This window comes from Rattus norvegicus, chromosome 2 (assembly GCF_021556685.1).
Source record: "Rattus norvegicus strain SHRSP/BbbUtx chromosome 2, alternate assembly SHRSP_T2T, whole genome shotgun sequence".
Taxonomy (NCBI): Eukaryota; Metazoa; Chordata; class Mammalia; order Rodentia; family Muridae; genus Rattus; species Rattus norvegicus.
The window spans coordinates 55860486-55877777 of record NC_141535.1 but is presented as its reverse complement, the minus strand read 5'-3'; the positions used below and the strand labels follow the sequence as shown (position 1 = coordinate 55877777).

Sequence of the window (17292 nt, the reverse complement as noted above, 5' to 3'; positions counted from 1 at the left end):
TCAGTAGATTAAAATAGTAAAGAGGTTCAGCCCTTACTTTACAGAGTCTCCTTTGGTTGGAAATCACTTAAATGCTGAACTGAAGACATTTACTGTCTTTTCTGATTAACAGATACACTTCCCAGAAACATAGCTGTAACTTCCAAATGGTCCCAGCTGGCTGCAGCGAGGGTCTGTGTAACTGACAAAATGCATCTGGCTTCAAGGCACAGATCAAGTACAGAGGCAGGCTCTCTATGTCCCTGGAGAATCGGGTTGAGACTCAGCACAGCTGACTTTATAAATGAGTGGGAAAGGAACCCAGAACAGGACAAACTGTGGGGGAGGCAAAAGCCTGTCTGTCTTTACAGATGAAATTTTCTTGTTCTCTTCTGCCCTGAATGTTTCCCAAGCATGAAGGTAAGAGAACAACGTATGGCTTATATACTTAAAGGCATCTCAAAGGGGAAGGCCACACTTAACTGAAAGAAATCAAGTGAAGAGAATGATGTGGAAAACACGATGGAAAAGGTCTTAAAAATAATCCTCATATGAGTAAAATTGTTATAGTTCAGCCAAAGTGAGCTGGTTTTTCTTGTTTTGCAGTTAAATTATGTCTGAGAGGGTTGGGAAAAGGGATCCTGAGAAAGCAACAGAACCATTGTTACTTCTAAGGCATACGTTATGTCCAGTTTGATTGTTTGCTAATTTTCACTTTGGGCCATGCATGCAGCGAGGTCCTGATTTGATTATAGAATAACTTTATAGAAAACAGAATCTGCAGCTTTGGAAAATTAGAATTTAACATCTTGAGTAGAAAGGTCAGAATTGAGGGCAGAAAATATATAAGTACACAGAAGCTATGAGTTTATCTACATACATATTAAACCATCATAAAACAATTGAAAACTTTTAAAAATGTTACTATGCTGTGAACAACCAAAAGTCATTGTTACAGGATGGAATTTTAGGATGGAGAAACAAGCTGGGATTGCTATTATAATTTGTGTGTTCATATGTATGTGTGCACGCCAGAGGGCAACTTCCTCAATTGCTGGTCCATTTTCTTTTCTTCCCTCTCTTCCTTTCATTTTTTGAGATAGGATTTCTCAGTGAATATAACACTCACCAGGACGGCTAGACTGGCTGGTTAGATCCTCCTGTCTCTGCATCCTCAGTACTGAGACCATGGGTATATACTGCTGTGCTTGGCATTTTATGTGGATGCTTGTGTGTGTGTGTGTGTGTGTGTGTGTGTGCGCACGTGAGGGGGTTCGGGAGCAATTTCTACAAGTAACACAGCCATCAGAGTGTCAATTCAAGGGAGGCAAGAAGGAAATTTGGTTTAACACGACTACTCAGTAGCTGATGTTGGTTCAAACTTTGAAAGTCTGATGCCAGGTAGTTTATTTTAGGCATACTTAAGCACAACACAATCTGGAAAATAGTGTCCCGATGCTAACGCAATCCCATGTACTAAGACATGATTACATTTAAATTTTGGTAAAGTACAAGTGACATCTTCCATAAAGATAGGTTCTATGGATTAACTAAGAAAGAAGGCTCAAGTTGGCTTAAGGTAAACAAGCTCACAATGAGGGTCTTGGGGAGGACAGTGCTGTTGTAGATTGAGATAAATAGGCTCAAGATAAGGGTGAGGAGGACCCAGTTCTGCCTGGCCATCCAGGTAGAGCAGAAGTCACCAGGTTAATGAATATTAACCACACCCATTCCCAGCCTTCTGAGTGGAAAGCAGGTTATACATCTCTCTCTTGGAAGAGACAACCATGTGTATTTAATATTCCTGGTTTCCCAAGTGCTTATCTGTGAGCACAAGGATCTTCAGATGCCGGGGACCAAACTCAGATCCTTATTCATGCACAGCAGGTGCCTTACCGATTGAGCCGAATTTGATATTTAAAGCAAACATGTTGCATTAGCATACTGGGGCAGGTGGATTGCCCCACAGATACTGTGCTGTCCACTTGTACAGAATTCCTGTTCAGTAGTGAGGTTGGAGAAGGACCAAGATGTAGATCTTCAGTAACCTTTGAATTAAATAGTTACAAGTTGAATGTAAATTGCAAAGTCTATGCATTGAAGGCTACAATGTTACAACGACATTTGTAAACCTATAAATTTAGGTTTGCGGTCTGATTTGGAATTTATTTTACTGTGCCTTGTAGGTTCATTTAACAATTTAGAACACTTGCTGCTCCAAAAAGGAATATGATATGTTTGCTAAAGTCACCCAGCTAACCGGTTTTCTCTAATGTTTGTATTAACTGTCAATCAATTTCCTTCCTTATTTTAAGATGACACATCTTAACACTTGTTTTATGTTTAAAATCAATTTCATGTCATTGATTTATGACATTTTAATGTCGTGATAATAGACTTTTTTTGTCCTTTTAATTGGCTGGTCCGATGCCAACAGATGAAGCAATGGTTGGATTCCAGGATGTATGTAGTTTCTGCTTGTCTTTAAAAACGTGTGATGTTTATATTCTTAGAGCAAACCCGGAAGGCATGCATTTGTGATATGTTTCCAAAAAGGGAGACACGGGGAAGCCTTGAGCTATCAAATAGCAGAAGTGATCTCCACGTCTGGCATTTTAAGGAGGAATGATCTTTGACCTCCTTCTCCATCCATGTTTGCTAAACTCAGGAGAATGGCTTCAGAATTCCCCTTGATCTCTCAGTGTCCCTTAATAGGGGGTGACTTGGAGCTGAGCTGTTGAAGAAGGATTCAGAGCTAAGGAACTTCTCTCTGAGCTAGTTACAGAACAGTGATGTCGTCTGCCTTCCTAGGTCTGAGTTTAGTTTAGAATCAGTGAAATCAGACAATGGCCCATGTCAGGCACATCAATGTCTCAGTCTGCACACAGCTGGAATATGTTAGCAGAGCCAGGCGAGCTAGTCCTCACTTGGGGACAAAACACAAGAGAGAACTGAAGTGCTGTAGGTCCAGCTGAATGTCACAGACACAGTTCATTCCCTACTTTTCAACGTGGCGAATTCTAAACCGATTATTTATAGTCAGCTCGTGCACAAGCCTGTTCTATTTTCCATGTGTATTATTCTCTTTCTAAAGGGCAAGAAAACAAATCGCTCCCATTTTAGGGACTCTCTGTTTTCTGTTTAAGAGTACCCTGACAAAAGTGACTTAAGGAAGGAAAGGTTTATTTTTGCTCCCTGTGAAAGATGTCGTCCTTGGTGGGGAGACGCCAAGGCTGCTGCAGCTGGTCACATAGATCTGCGGTCACAAGAGATCAGTGAATAAGCGTTGATGCTTGATCCCTATTCTCCACTTACACAATCCAGGATCCCCTGTGAATGGTTTTTCTAATATTTTTAATTCAGAGTATTCTACTGGCCTTCCTAGATATTCATGTCTAGACATTTTTCTTTCAGTTTACAAAGTCCTCCTTGTTTGCCTTTGTCCCTTATTCATCTATAAGTTTGCCCTGGGTAGCATGTCTGTCTGTCACACACTCACTCACACACACACACTCACACCCACACAAACACACACACAAACACACACACTCATACCCACACAAACACACACACACACACTCACACACACAAACACACACACACACTCACACACACACTCACACACACACACAAACGCACACACAAACACACACACACTCATACCCGCACAAACACACACACACACTCACATACACAAACACACGCACATACACACACACAAACACACACAAACACACACAAACACACACACACACACACACACACACACAACCTGCTGATCTATTTAGTGTTTCTCTTATGTACATGTATTTCGTGCTGACCACTTGGGATTGGGTAACTCATGAGGTCATATTTTTATAGAAAAGCAACTCTCCTTTGCTCAGCATCCATCAATTTTTCTATGGTGCCTCATCTAGGGTTAGGGTCCTGTGAGATTCCCTCAGTCATGTTAGTAGTGTTGAACTTGTTTAGGCCATCATAGTTTTGAGATTTCTCAGGTAGAAGCACCCTATCTTATAGCAGGTGCCGTATTCCTCTTCAGCCTTTCTGCCGACTCTTCTAGCATGGTCCCTGAACCTTAGCTGTGGGGTTAGTTACCCCACACTCAGTCTTGTCCACTCTCCTTTTTACTTTTGTGAGCTCAACATTGTTAGATGACACTTACAAATGGGTTTTATCCTGCAGCCTTTCTCTTTTCGTGCTTGGCTTATCTTATTTAACACAATGCCTTCTAAGTTCCTATGTGCTATTGCAAGCAGTAAACTTTTCTCTTTTAAGGCTCAAGGATATTCCATTGTGTGTATTTTCTCCTCACCACCCCTGGCTCTCCTAAACTGTGGGTCAAATACAGTCTTATGCAAACTAGGTAGGCGTCAGTGAGCCACATTCCTTGTCTCCTCTTACTACCCATTTCTTAAATCTTTCATCTAATGATGAACACTGTTAGATTTCTTGTCTTAGCTATTGTGACTAATCTGGCAATAAATATGGGTGTGAAGATATCTTTTTTGGTGTACTGATTTCATTTCATTGGGATATATAGCCAGTAGTGGGATTGCGGGATCATATGGTAGTTCTATTTTTAAATTTTATTTTCTTACTGAAGAATCTTCAAGCTTCTATTTAAAACAGAATCTCAAAAAGAAAAGTCTTTACCTTGTTTATGGCGCTTCCACTCATCTTCTCCCAACCCACAAATCCATGCTTAAGTGAATGTATTCGTTTATGACTCAATGAAGAAATGAAAACTAAAGTAATATTTCACTGTCTTCTTTCCTAGGCAACAAGCTTATTAATTTTGGTGGGATTTATGACAGAGTTTCAAATCTTCTCAAGGTAAGAATATTTTTGATCTTGTATGGAAATTTAAAATATGTAAAACATAGTTTAGAATGGTTTAACTTTTTTTTTTTTTTGGAGCTGGGGACCGAACCCAGGGCCTTGCGCTTGCTAGGCGAGCGCTCTACCACTGAGCTAAATCCCCAACCCCTCATGGTTTAACTTTTATAAGCAGATTAGATGTGTTTGTACACCTCATCTTTCCACGTTTTCAGAAAATATTATAATTAGGCCTTATTCCTATTTTATTTTTCCTTTAAAGAAGAAACAAGGGCAAACATTCCTCATGGTTTTTGTTCCAGCTCCAGGATTTTACCTTCATTCTGAGAGCTGCAGCAGATCCAGGGTGATATTTGTCTTTAAATTTAGTCCTTGCTAAACATTTTCTGGGTTTTAAAGGTCAAAGGTACTTTACTTTTAGTTTAAAGAAAATAGTTTTATTGGTTCCCAAAGGCTGGATAAAAGCCAGCATCACTGACCTAATAAAAGAGATTACTCTTGCTTTATTCTCACTGTTGGATTGATGGGAACAGGCTAGTTCCTTTGGTGGGACTATTGCAATAAGTATCAAGACTGGTGCAAGGAACCAGGCAGCATGTTGAGTCCACTGGCAACCAAGGTCTGAGGGTTTCTTCTGTGCAGGGTCGTGAAGGAGACAGGCGGGAAGGTTATAGAGTATCCATACTAAGCCTCCATTTTTTTTTGTGGGGGGAGACCTCTGTTTCTCCCTGGAGCTCAGGTAGGCAAGCAACAGTAAATTCAGAACATTGTCTAAGGGTCAAAACATTTAGACATTTGATTTACTGTTCCTATGTGTAAACACGTTACTAAGTTTCCTTTAATGCACACTATAGGGCAGGATTCATTACTTTTAGAATGATTTTTCAGCTTTAGGATTCAAGAATTATCTGAACCCAAGAAGTCTCTGAACCTAGTAATGTGCTGAGCCCACAAATCAAGAATCCAGGATCCATGATCTCTTCACAAGTCATTCTTGACCTTTGAGGACTAATCCAGCTGTCTTCCTCTCATGAGAGCAGCTTTTTCACTCATATATACTTGATGTGACATTGGTTAAGCTCAATTTGCCCACATGTGTGTGTACTTGAGATGGGGCTCAAGTAAATATGGAGGCCATTTAAATACAAATTACTATACTATAGCCTTTGCTAGATTGTTTGTTTGTTTGATTTTGCTTTGCTTTGTTTTTGTTTTTTAACCACTCAGAAAGTCTTAAAATTTGTCTGTCAAGTTTCTGGATAGCTCTTCAAATCATTACTGAGTTTCTTCCAAGGCACAATTCTTTCCTTCTAAATATTCTCACCTATTCTCTTAACTCTGACTACTCCTTTATTTATATTCTCATAATGAATTTACTGTCTTAGGATTATCATTGCTGTGATGAAATACCATGACCAAAGCAACATGGAAAGGGAAGGGTTTCTTTGGCTTACGATCTCCATCATAGTTCATCACCAAAGGAAGTCAGGACAAGAACTCAAGGAGGGCAGGAACCTGGAGGCAGGAGCTGATGCAGAGATCATGGAGGAGTACTGCTTACTGGCTTGCTCCTCCCGACTTGTTCAAACTTACAAAACTCAGGACCACCAGTCTAGGAATTGCACCATTCGCCATAGGCTGGGCCTTCTTCCATCAATCACTAATTAAGAAAATGTTCTTTAGGCTTGACTACAGCCTGATCCATTTATGGAGGCATTTTCTCAATTATGGCTCTCTCCTCTGCTAACTCCAGCTGTGTCAGGTTTATGTAAAAATAGCCAATACAAACACTGTTATAAAATTTATCATATTAGATATAGTATATAATTATAAATTTATGTTTCTATCATTTTACCAAGTCAACAGCTTACCTCATTGCAGCCTAGTATGTTAACAGTTCTTGTGAAAAATAGATATTTAATACAATATAATAGTAAAATAGTAACAATAGGTACCCCTCTTCCCATTTTCATATATTTTAGGATACTTTTAATACTTCTTTGAAAATTTTGATAGTGTTTCTTCTTCTTAACCAACATATAATAATTATACAAAATAATGTGCTTCATGTTGACACTTTCATAAAAGTATACAATATATCTTAAAGCATATTTTTGTTGTTGTTTATTTCTTTTGAGAAAGGAACTCATGTAGCCTAGTCTGTCTTCACTGTGTATCTAAACGAGACTTCTGATCCTCCTACCTCTACCCACCAGGGGCTCGGTTACAGGTAACCACTACTAGTGAGGTGCTTTTGATGACTTTTGACTGTTCTTATTTATCTTTGTGTCCCTTGCTAATCATCCCACCTACTTCATAATGAAAATCTGGTGCTGTGACAGAGCCTCCTCTCCAGTCAACTGTGAGTGGGACTCCTATGGCCCTTGGTCAGAATGTAATGGCTGTACCAAGACTCAGGTAGGCTCCTTTGAAACTTTTGACTTAAATATTGTTACATGTAGGTATGACCCCAACAAAATCAATTTCGAATGTTCGTTAATTAGCGTTAATGTATTTTGATGCTTAGTCTAGTAATTTTCAAGGAAGAAACCAGGACTCGTTTACAATACTGTGCTATAGTGTGATGTCTTTATTTTTCTTGAAAAAATTTAAAGCTTGCTTTTAACTAACACAGGCTGAAAGTTTAGGGTAACTCAGTAACTCTTCATTAAACACACAGGAATAGCATAGAAGAAAGCTCAGAATCTGTGTTTTGTTCACCAGTTTCAACTTTTCCTCCCATTTAAAACACCAGCAAACAACCAAATGGATGCTCCATTTTACTTCACAAATAGAGATCAAGTATGAGAAAATCAAGCATCTTCATTGTTTTTAATTTATTCACTAAGTAATGATATAAAATAAACCACTAGACTTGACCTGAATATTGTACAATACGTCTAAAAATGTGTTTTTCTCTATGTGATGATCACTGGTGAGAATACAGAAATGAATAATGAGAGAAAACAGCATTCAGAATTGTACCAAAAAACCAAAAAAGCCCCAAATATGCCACTGTTTTGCTATTTATTCTTCCAGCTTCCTTTCTCTTTATGTTTATAATCTTTATTTATTTATCATTAACTTTATTATTGTTTTCTGAGAGTTTCATTCATGAGACTGTATTTTCAACACACTGCTTATAGTTTTAAATATTGCTATCACCATTTAAAATGATTTTTTGAATATTGAAAATAGGTGCTTCTCTTATACATCCTAACTGCAGTTTTCTGTCCTTCCACTCCTCTCCACCTCACCTCTCCCCCAGATTCACTCCCCCTCCATTTCCCTTCAGAAAAGAGCAGGCCTCCAAGAGACAACAACCAAACATGACAAAATAAGACACAATATTGAGGCCCGACCAGGCAACCCAACAGGGGGAAAAGAGTCCCAAGTATAGGCAAAAGAATCAGAGACACATCTCCTCTCACTGTTAGGTGACTCACAAAAATAAACAGTCATTACATTTATGCAGAGGACCTGGTGCAGACCCATGCAGACCTCAAGCTTCAGTCTTTGTGAGCCTGTTTAAGCCTGCTTAGTTGATTCAGTGGGAGATGTTCTGGTGTCCTGCACCCCCTCTGACTCCTACAATTCTTTCCTCCCCGTCTCTTGGAGGGCTCAGGGAGGGACCTGATGGAGATCTCCAACTTAGACTTTCTGCATAACAACGTCTGGTTGTGAGTCTCTGCACTGGCTCCCATCAGCTGCTGGAGAAAGCTTGTCTGATGGTGACTAGACGAGGCACTGATCTAGGAGTGTAATAGAATATCGTTAGGAGTCATGTCATTGTTTTTGTTTGTTATTTTGTTGGTTTTGGCCAGTCATGTTTGGTTTAACCCTAGGTCTCTGGGCTATCCAGTCTCCTGAATGGATCCTGGATATCCAGTGTCAGCCATGGGCTCCCCTTCCTCTGAAGGGGACCTCAAGTTAAACAAGACATTGGTTGGCACTTCCACTAGTTCTGTATGATCATTACTCTAGAACATCTTGCAGGCAGGAGAGAGTATGTGTTCAAGGTTTTGTGGCTGGCCATGGTTTTATATTGTATTAGTTTATAAAGTATCTGCATGAATTTGTAAAACATATATGAAGCCACATTTTATGCAACTTTTTTCTATTCCTTGATATTTAGGTGGTTGTTTTCTCTTTTTCAATTTTCTTTTTTAGTTTAGGACAGAGTCTCATTATGTAGCCCAAGCTGGTCTCAAACTCATGGTCCATTACATCCCAAGTACTAGATTTGTATTTTAAGCTATAAGGGAAACTTTAATGAACATTTTTATATAAACATATTAGTCTTCTTAGGATACCATGTTTGTTTGAAAGGTCCTGAATATTTGAATGGCTAAATATTTTAAATGATTCAGTTTATATATATAATATATATATGATAAAGTATATATTTAAAGTAAACTAATTTTTAACCCTTTCATTATATTTAAACGTTGATACATATATGATGTATATGTGAATGTGTATGTGCATGTATATATGTATATATGTATATGTATGGGCACGTGTGGCCTATAGCACATGTGTGGAGGTCAGAGAACAATTTTTTTTCTTTTTTTTTCTTTTTTTTCTTTTATTAACTTGAGTATTTTTTATTTACATTTCGAGTGTTATTCCCTTTCCCGGTTTCCGGGCAAACATCCCCCTAATCCCTCCCCCTCCCCTTCTTTATGGGTGTTCCCCTCCCCATCCTCCCCCCATTGCCGCCCTCCCCTCAACAATCTAGTTCACTGGGGCTTGGTTCAGTCTTAGTAGGACCCAGGGCTTCCCCTTCCACTGGTGCTCTTACTAGGATATTCATTGCTACCTATGAGGTCAGAGTCCAGGGTCAGTCCATGTATAGTCTTTAGGTAGTGGCTTAGTCCCTGGAAGCTCTGGTTGCTTGGCATTGTTGTACATATGGGGTCTCGAGCCCCTTCAAGCTCTTCCAGTTCTTAGAGAACAATTTTTTATAGTCAGTTATCTTCTTTAACAATGCAGGTCCTGAGAATTAAATTCTGATCATCAGACTTGGCAGCAAGTGCTTTTAAACTCTGAGACATCTTGTCACCACAAGTTTAAAGTTTTAAAATAACAGACCTATCACGTCTTGGTCTTTTGACTAAGATCAGGCATAGAATAACAGCTCTGTCACAGAAGATGACTTTTGAATCTTCTTCAGCATCATTTTCTCCACCCATTTCTCTTGTAGTACTTGTCTGTGGTCAAACCCATATGCTAGATGCACTCTACCATTGAACTTTCTCGAAGCACTGTGGTTGTCGTCGTCATCATCACCATCACCATCACCATCATCATCATCATCATCTTTAATCATTTACCAAGCCTTAATCAGGAACCCAGGCTGGCCTTGAACTCATGGCCAGCCTCCTGCTTCAGCTTCCCAAGTGCTAAGAATATTGGCAGGAACCATGCCATTTGATCATCATTTATTTATGAATCGTTCTTTTATAATCTATATGAGTGCTACTTTCAAAACAAGTTATGCAAATGAGAAACTTGGCATTTAGTAAACATGAAAAACCAGGCAAAAATTTAAAAGAAACAGCAAATGCACAAGTCATTTTTTTTAAAAATAAAACCCAAATAAAATGAAATCTAGATAGAAAGACAGACAGTGTTTTCATGCAAGGGATTTTTTTCTTTGATGAAGGTCATTGTGTAGTGGGTTTAACTCCTGTTGATGAAACATACTTTTTATTTAGGAAGAGGGAGGTGAAAATGAAGAAGGATAGGAGGGTCAGAGAGCTGAGAATGATGCTGTGGAGAATGGGTGGTCCTTAAGGACCTGGCTGGCAACGTGGAGACGGAAAAACATCCTTGTGTGAAGTATGCAGTCTGTGCTCAGAACTCAGAAAAGGGCATGCAGAGAAGCTACACGTCTGGCAACTCTTCATTCCTTAAAAAGAGAAACTAAAACATATTAAGAAACTTTACTTGGGGGGTTGGGGATTTAGCTCAGTGGTAGAGCGCTTGCCTAGCAAGTGCAAGGCCCTGGGTTCGGTCCCCAGCTCCGAAAAAAAGAAAAGAAAAGAAAAAAAAAACTTTACTTAGCCCCATTTCTTTTTTTTTTTAAAATTTGTTTTTATTAACTTGAGTATTTCTTATTTACATTTCGAGTGTTATTCCCTTTCCCGGTTTCCAGGCAAACATCCCCCAATCCCTCCCCATCCCCTTCTTTATGGGTACTCCCCTCCCCATCCTCCCCCCATTGCCGCCCTCCCCCCAACAATCTAGTTCACTGGGGGTTCAGTCTTAGCAGGACCCAGGGCTTCCCCTTCCACTGGTGCTCTTACTAGGATATTCAATGCTACCTATGGGGTCAGAGTCCAGGGTCAGTCCATGTATAGTCTTTAGGTAGTGGCTTAGTCCCTGGAAGCTCTGGTTGCTTGGCATTGTTGTACATATGGGGTCTCGAGCCCCTTCAAGCTCTTCCAGTTCTTTCTCTGATTCCTTCAACGGGGGTCCTGTTCTCAGTTCAGTGGTTTGCTGCTGGCATTCGCCTCTGTATTTGCTGTATTCTGGCTGTGTCTCTCAGGAGCGATCTACATCCGGCTCCTGTCAGCCTGCACTTCTTTGCTTCATCCATCTTGTCTAATTGGATGGCTGTATATGTATGTTAGCCTCATTTCTTACAACTCTGGTCTTAACTTCAATGCAAGGTGCAAGGAGGGCCAGGCTGAAGATGGCAAAGACTCAGAGTCTAAATTACATAGTGTGACCACCTGTCCCAGGTCTACCCACCTCCAACCCAACGTAAGACGGATAGGTGAATTTAAAATTGGTTTGTACACTTGCTCTTCCTTGTTGATTGTCACTCAAGGTTTGACCTCTCTGGCAATGAGATGGGTGTCTTTTTGTTAATTGAGAAGGGTTATTTTAGTTTGGTTTACTATTGCTGTGAACACCAAAAACAACTTGAGGAGGGAAGGGATATTTCACTCATAGTTCATTATCAAAAGCAGTGAGTACAGGAACTCAAGCAGGGCAGGAACCTGAAGGCAGGAGCTGATATAGAGACCATGGAGGAGTGCTGGCTTGTTCTTTACAGCTAGCCCAGTCTACTTTCTTAGAGAACCCAGGACCACAAACCCAGGGTTGGCACCGTGCACAAATGTGCAGCTCTCTTCCCCATCAATCATTAATTAACAAAATGTCCCACAGCTGGAAATCATGGTATTTTCTTAACTGAGGGTCCCTTCTTTCAGGTAACTCTAGCTTGTGCAAGGTGACATATAACTAGACAGCACAAGGGGTAAGAATGGAAGGAGGCCACCAGCAGAGAGGGAAGATGGTGAAGATCTTCAGTTTGTTTAGGCATTAGATACATGGTTTCACACTGAATGCGGACCAAGTGAATTTTAGGCTTACTTCTGAATTTCTCACTCTGTTCGGCAACTCATTCCATTTTCTTCTTTTCTATGAGAGGTCTGCTTTGAATGTATTTTTCTCATAGAGCTCAATTCTCCATCAGCTAGTAAAATCTGATTGTTTACATCCCTTTGCATTTGGATTGTTCATGGTCATTTCATAAACTTGGCCTCTATATCAGTACATTTTTCTCTGCTTATTTTTTCCCCTTGTCTCATTTATTTTCTTTTTTCTAGAAGACCCAGCTCAAGTCAACCACTATCATGATTATTAAGGTTTCCTTAACTCCAGGGCATCTTAACTTTTTTGCCTATTCCCTTCCATTTCCCCCAACAAAATGGATTTCATTTTTCTACTTAACTCCCACAATATACCTCTAGCTAAAATGTTATTCTGTATTGTAATGTATTTCCTTTTCCAGGGAGTCACCAGGAAGATTTTTTTTTATCACTCAACAGTGAAAGTAAACATATTGTTGGGAACTCTCTATAAATAGCAACCCAACTGTCATTGAGCCTGTAGGCTCATTGATTTTTGAAGCTTTTACTCCTGGACCACACCAGAACATGTTCTTCGATAGTGTTTTTCAGATTGAATTAATTCTCAGATTGTATTATTCGAGAAAACTTGATATAATTAAAATTTAAAATTCAACGAGGTCTTCTGCTTTGCGTCTAGACTCGAAGGCGTTCGATTGCTGTTTATGGGCAATATGGAGGCCATCGGTGTGTGGGGAGTGCTTTTGAAACACAATCCTGCAACCCTGAACGAGGCTGTCCAACTGAAGAGGGCTGTGGGGACCGGTTTAGGTGTTTTTCAGGTAATTTGTTTTCCATGGTCTCAGCCTGCAGACTGTAAATTCAAATGTCATTTGTCAGCTTGCTCGATCCATATTTGTTTAGATTGATATTGGCTTCCAGATTAATTTAACCCAAGTATAGGCAAGATTTTTATTATATATTAATGCACAATCAGATAAACCACACAGTAGATACCATCCATTCGAAAGGAAGAGAGAAATCTGGCTAAAAAAGCATGAGTATTCTTTGTATATACATATACAATGTGTGTATGCATACATATGTATATATAATGAGATGCATACATCCTCCTGTCTCTGCCTTCTCAGTTCTGTGCTTAATGATGTGTACAGTTACACCCTGCAACATACTGGAGTTTTAGGGACAGATTAGTAGACAAAGAATCACTGTGTTAGAATTTTCTTTTCCAATTAGTTTTTAAGAATTTCATACAATATATTTGGATCATATTTTCCCTCCTCCAAATCCTTCTAGATCATCCCTCTTCATCCACCCAATTTCATGTTCTTCCTCTCTCAAAATAAAATAAAAAACTCTAAAGTCAAGAATAAAAACTCAAAAAGATAAATCGCATAAAATTATAGGAACAGAAAGCACACAGGAACGCACGGCGTGCCTTTTTTATATTGGCCAAACTACTCCTGAGAATGAGAGCAGTCCTGTGTGGTTGCGATACCCACTATCACTCCACTGGAGAAAACAGGTTTCCCTTTGTTAGTGGGTGCATTGCAAACAGCTTCTTCGTTAGGAATGGAACTGTGTCCACTTTCCCTTCTCAGTGCTGGGACCCAGTTTGACATGAACTTGTGTGGGTCTTGTGCAAATATACACTTGTTGTCGTAGACATATGTTGTCATATACATGCTGTCATATATACATATGTGTATCAGCCTTTTTTTTTTTACTACCTGAAAAATGCTATTTTCTGGAGTCATTCACCATATCTAGTTCCTGCAATTTTTTCATCTCCTCTTCTGCATGGATCTCTGAGCCTTGAGGGGAGGGCTCTGATAAAGACATCTCATTTAGGATCGAGGGCATCAAAGCCTACAGTTGTTCTTAAATAATACTTGTAAAGCTATTTTATTTTGAAACTCAGATCAGATAGTAGCTGCTTTGAGAAACTTTTGCTAATCCCTCAGGTGAATTAATCAACAAATCACTTCTTACTGTTTATCTTACACTCTCTGCAATCCAAATTGGTGACCTGCAAATCTCTCTGTACTTTTGTAGACATAAGCTTTGTTTTGTTTATTTTATCACAAAGACTACCTGGAACATAGACAGACTCTCAACAGATGTTTGCTGCATTGTCTTGAGTGATAACGTAGAGTGAGTTACATGTTATACTGTAAACATTTCTGTGCACAAAGCATCCTTTGAATCGAGGATGCTTCTTGAATGGAAGAAGAATGCCCTTCATAGTCCAAGGGATAAAGATAGTTTTTTTCTTTTTTTCTTTTTTCTTTTTTTCGGAGCTGGGGACCGAACCCAGGGCCTTGCGCTTGCTAGGCAAGCACTCTACCATTGAGCTAAATCCCCAACCCCAAAGATAGTTTTCAAAAGTGGATATTATTTAATTTAATATTTGAAAGGCACATCAGAGAGGAGTAGAGAAAATCCTAGATAGAGAGAATGATGTATGTCATTGAGATGACAGGAAATTTGGACCTGTATGTATGCAAATGGTCCAATATGCAGAGGGCACAGGAAGATGGTCCAAGATTGTCCAATATACAGAGGGCATAAGAAAAAGGCTGGGATGATGCTGGGGAGGAAGACAAGGCCAATATCATCTTTTACCAGTGCAATGTTTCTCAGCCTTCCAAATGCTGCACCTCTTTAATAGTTTTTCATGTGGTGACTCCCAACCATAAAATTTTCATTGCTACTTTATATCTATAATTTTCTACTGTTACGAATCCTTATGTAAATATCTGATATGCAGAATATTTGATATGTGACCCCTGTTGTTCAACCCCCAAAGAGCACTAGTGCTTTCTTGGTATTCTGAGCTATCAGGAAAAGGATGCTGACATACACTGGTTCCTGCCTTCATGGGCTTCACTAGCAGATTACCCAGCATATGGACAGTCCGGTGATGACTGTACCACACATATTTGTTTCTCAGCACCAGGAAGTCTTCCATGGAGTGGCTGCTGAAACATGCTGAGTTTCAACGTTTTGATCCAGTTTCTTTGCTTTTAAAAATTACACATTAATCACAGAAAAAAAGCACACGTTTGCCATCTTGGTTAACAATTACAGAAAAAATAAAGCCGAGAGATAGAGAGCAATCTGTTTCACCAGTAAGTACCGTTGTGCGGAACTTGGAGGATGTAGACAACAATGCTCAATCATAGTGGTTTGACTCTGGACTTTTGGGTTCAGATCTATTTTCAATTTGCACCCAGGGAAGGTGAAAATCACTTCTGTAGTCTTCAAAATGGAGACCAAAACCATCACGAGTTCTTTTCCAGACAATCTGAGGATTTGTCTGAAACCCACACTAGTCTCTCAGTGCAGTGCTGGGGGTGACCCCAGCCCTCGTTTCTCCTTCCTCCTTCTTTTATATTTTCTGGGTGTTTCTTTCCCATCCAGGTCAGTGCATCAGCAAATCGTTGGTTTGCAATGGGGATTCTGACTGTGAGGAAGATGGTGCTGATGAAGACAGATGCGAGGGTGCCGAAAGCAGACCTTCCTGTGACACTGTTAAACCCCCTCCCAACATAGAACTTACCGGCAACGGGTAAGGTGCTGACCGGCCTTCCAAGACTACTGATGGATTGCAGTTTTTACTTTTGCTCTGTTTTATGGTTAGATGAATTGAATAATAAGTTACCCAATAGCTTAGACATCTTTGCCACATCCTACTTCAATTAAAAATTCATAACTGGATACCTATAGGTGCGTGAGGTAAGACGGAGAGTGAGCTGTGGTTCCAGATACACCTGGGCTTAGCACTGAAAACCTTACGTCAAGGGAACCTTTCCTCCTCAGGGAAACCTGGACAGTTGGTCCCTCTAAAGGGAGGAGAAGGAGGAGAAGGAGGAGAAGGAGAAGGAGAAGAAGGAGAAGGAGAGAGAAGCAGAGACAGAAAGACACAGAGAGAAAGAGAAATGAGAGAAGAGAGAGAGGGGAGGAAGGAGGAGAGACAGGAGAGGGTCAGAACTGAAAGTGAAGTTATCAAGGAATACTTTTGTTTTTAGAAATTCAGGATGAAGTCAATTGTAGGCTTCTATTTTTCTAAAATAATCTATCTTACAAAAATCAATGTGTATTTTCCAATAATATCTTCAAGTTTTTAACAGAAAAAAAACAGGGCAGAGAGTTACTTTGTCTAATCCTCTTCGGCATACCGGGAGAATCAGATGGAAACTCATTGTAGAAACAACCTCTCCTCCCCAGTAACCTTAGTCGTATTGGTTTTCATCTATAGAATCAATTCTAAAGCAGCTGTTGCCATAGCTACAAAAGGCCCTTGCTTCCCGAATCTGTTCTCAGGCTGACAGGATGTTGGATCTCCTCTGCTGTTAGTGTTAGCTCTTCTGTCATCAGGAGGAGCTGGCTAATGGACAGGAGGCATTAGTGTTTGCTCTCTTTTATGCGGCTTCCCAGGTGTTAAACTGTAGAGGATATTAATGACAGACTTCTTTTTTTTTTTTTTTTTGGTTCTTTTTTTTCGGAGCTGGGGACCGAACCCAGGGCCTTGCGCTTCCTAGGTAAGCGCTCTACCACTGAGCTAAATCCCCAGCCCCTAATGATGGACTTCTAGAAGCCTTTAATCATTCCCTTCCTCCCTATCCCAAGCAGATACTAGTTCTGTTTTTTAATCTCCTCACCCTACCCCTGCCTCCTTTCTCTCCTCCTCACAGTTACAATGCACTTACTGGCCAGTTTAGGAACAGAGTCATCAACACCAAAAGTTTCGGTGGTCAGTGCAGGAAAGTGTTCAGCGGGGACGGAAGAGATTTCTACAGACTGAGTGGAAATATCCTCTCTTATACCTTTCAGGTACTTAATTATCCCGATGTGGTTAATTGTAGTCAGTGACATGTCAGCGATCATTGCTTGTGTACCTCAAGATTTTGGTGTTTGTTTAGAATTTGTTGACCTAATATATGGTCAGTTTTGTATTGTTTTAAAATTTTATATAATGTTATATTATAAATATATATGAAAATATATATTCCCATTTTTTTCTGATGAAAATGCTTTCAACATTCATATGCATGAATCTTACACAAACGAGTTGGAGTTTCTTTGG

At 39.8% G+C, this 17292-nt stretch overlaps 1 protein-coding gene across 2 annotated transcripts in view; it reads left to right on the top strand.

The window, feature by feature from the left end:
- Positions 1–307: 307 nt before the first annotated feature.
- The window catches only part of C7 (complement C7), a 79475-nt gene continuing 62490 nt past the window's right edge, over positions 308–17292 (top strand). Inside the window, 6 exon segments of one of the 2 annotated variants that reach the window (NM_001432331.1) lie at positions 308–399; positions 4760–4815; positions 7161–7236; positions 12883–13024; positions 15627–15774; positions 16901–17039. In NM_001432331.1, coding sequence (NP_001419260.1) covers positions 394–399; positions 4760–4815; positions 7161–7236; positions 12883–13024; positions 15627–15774; positions 16901–17039 — 567 coding nt within the window. In that variant the 5' untranslated portion in view covers positions 308–393. 2 annotated transcript variants of the gene reach the window in all.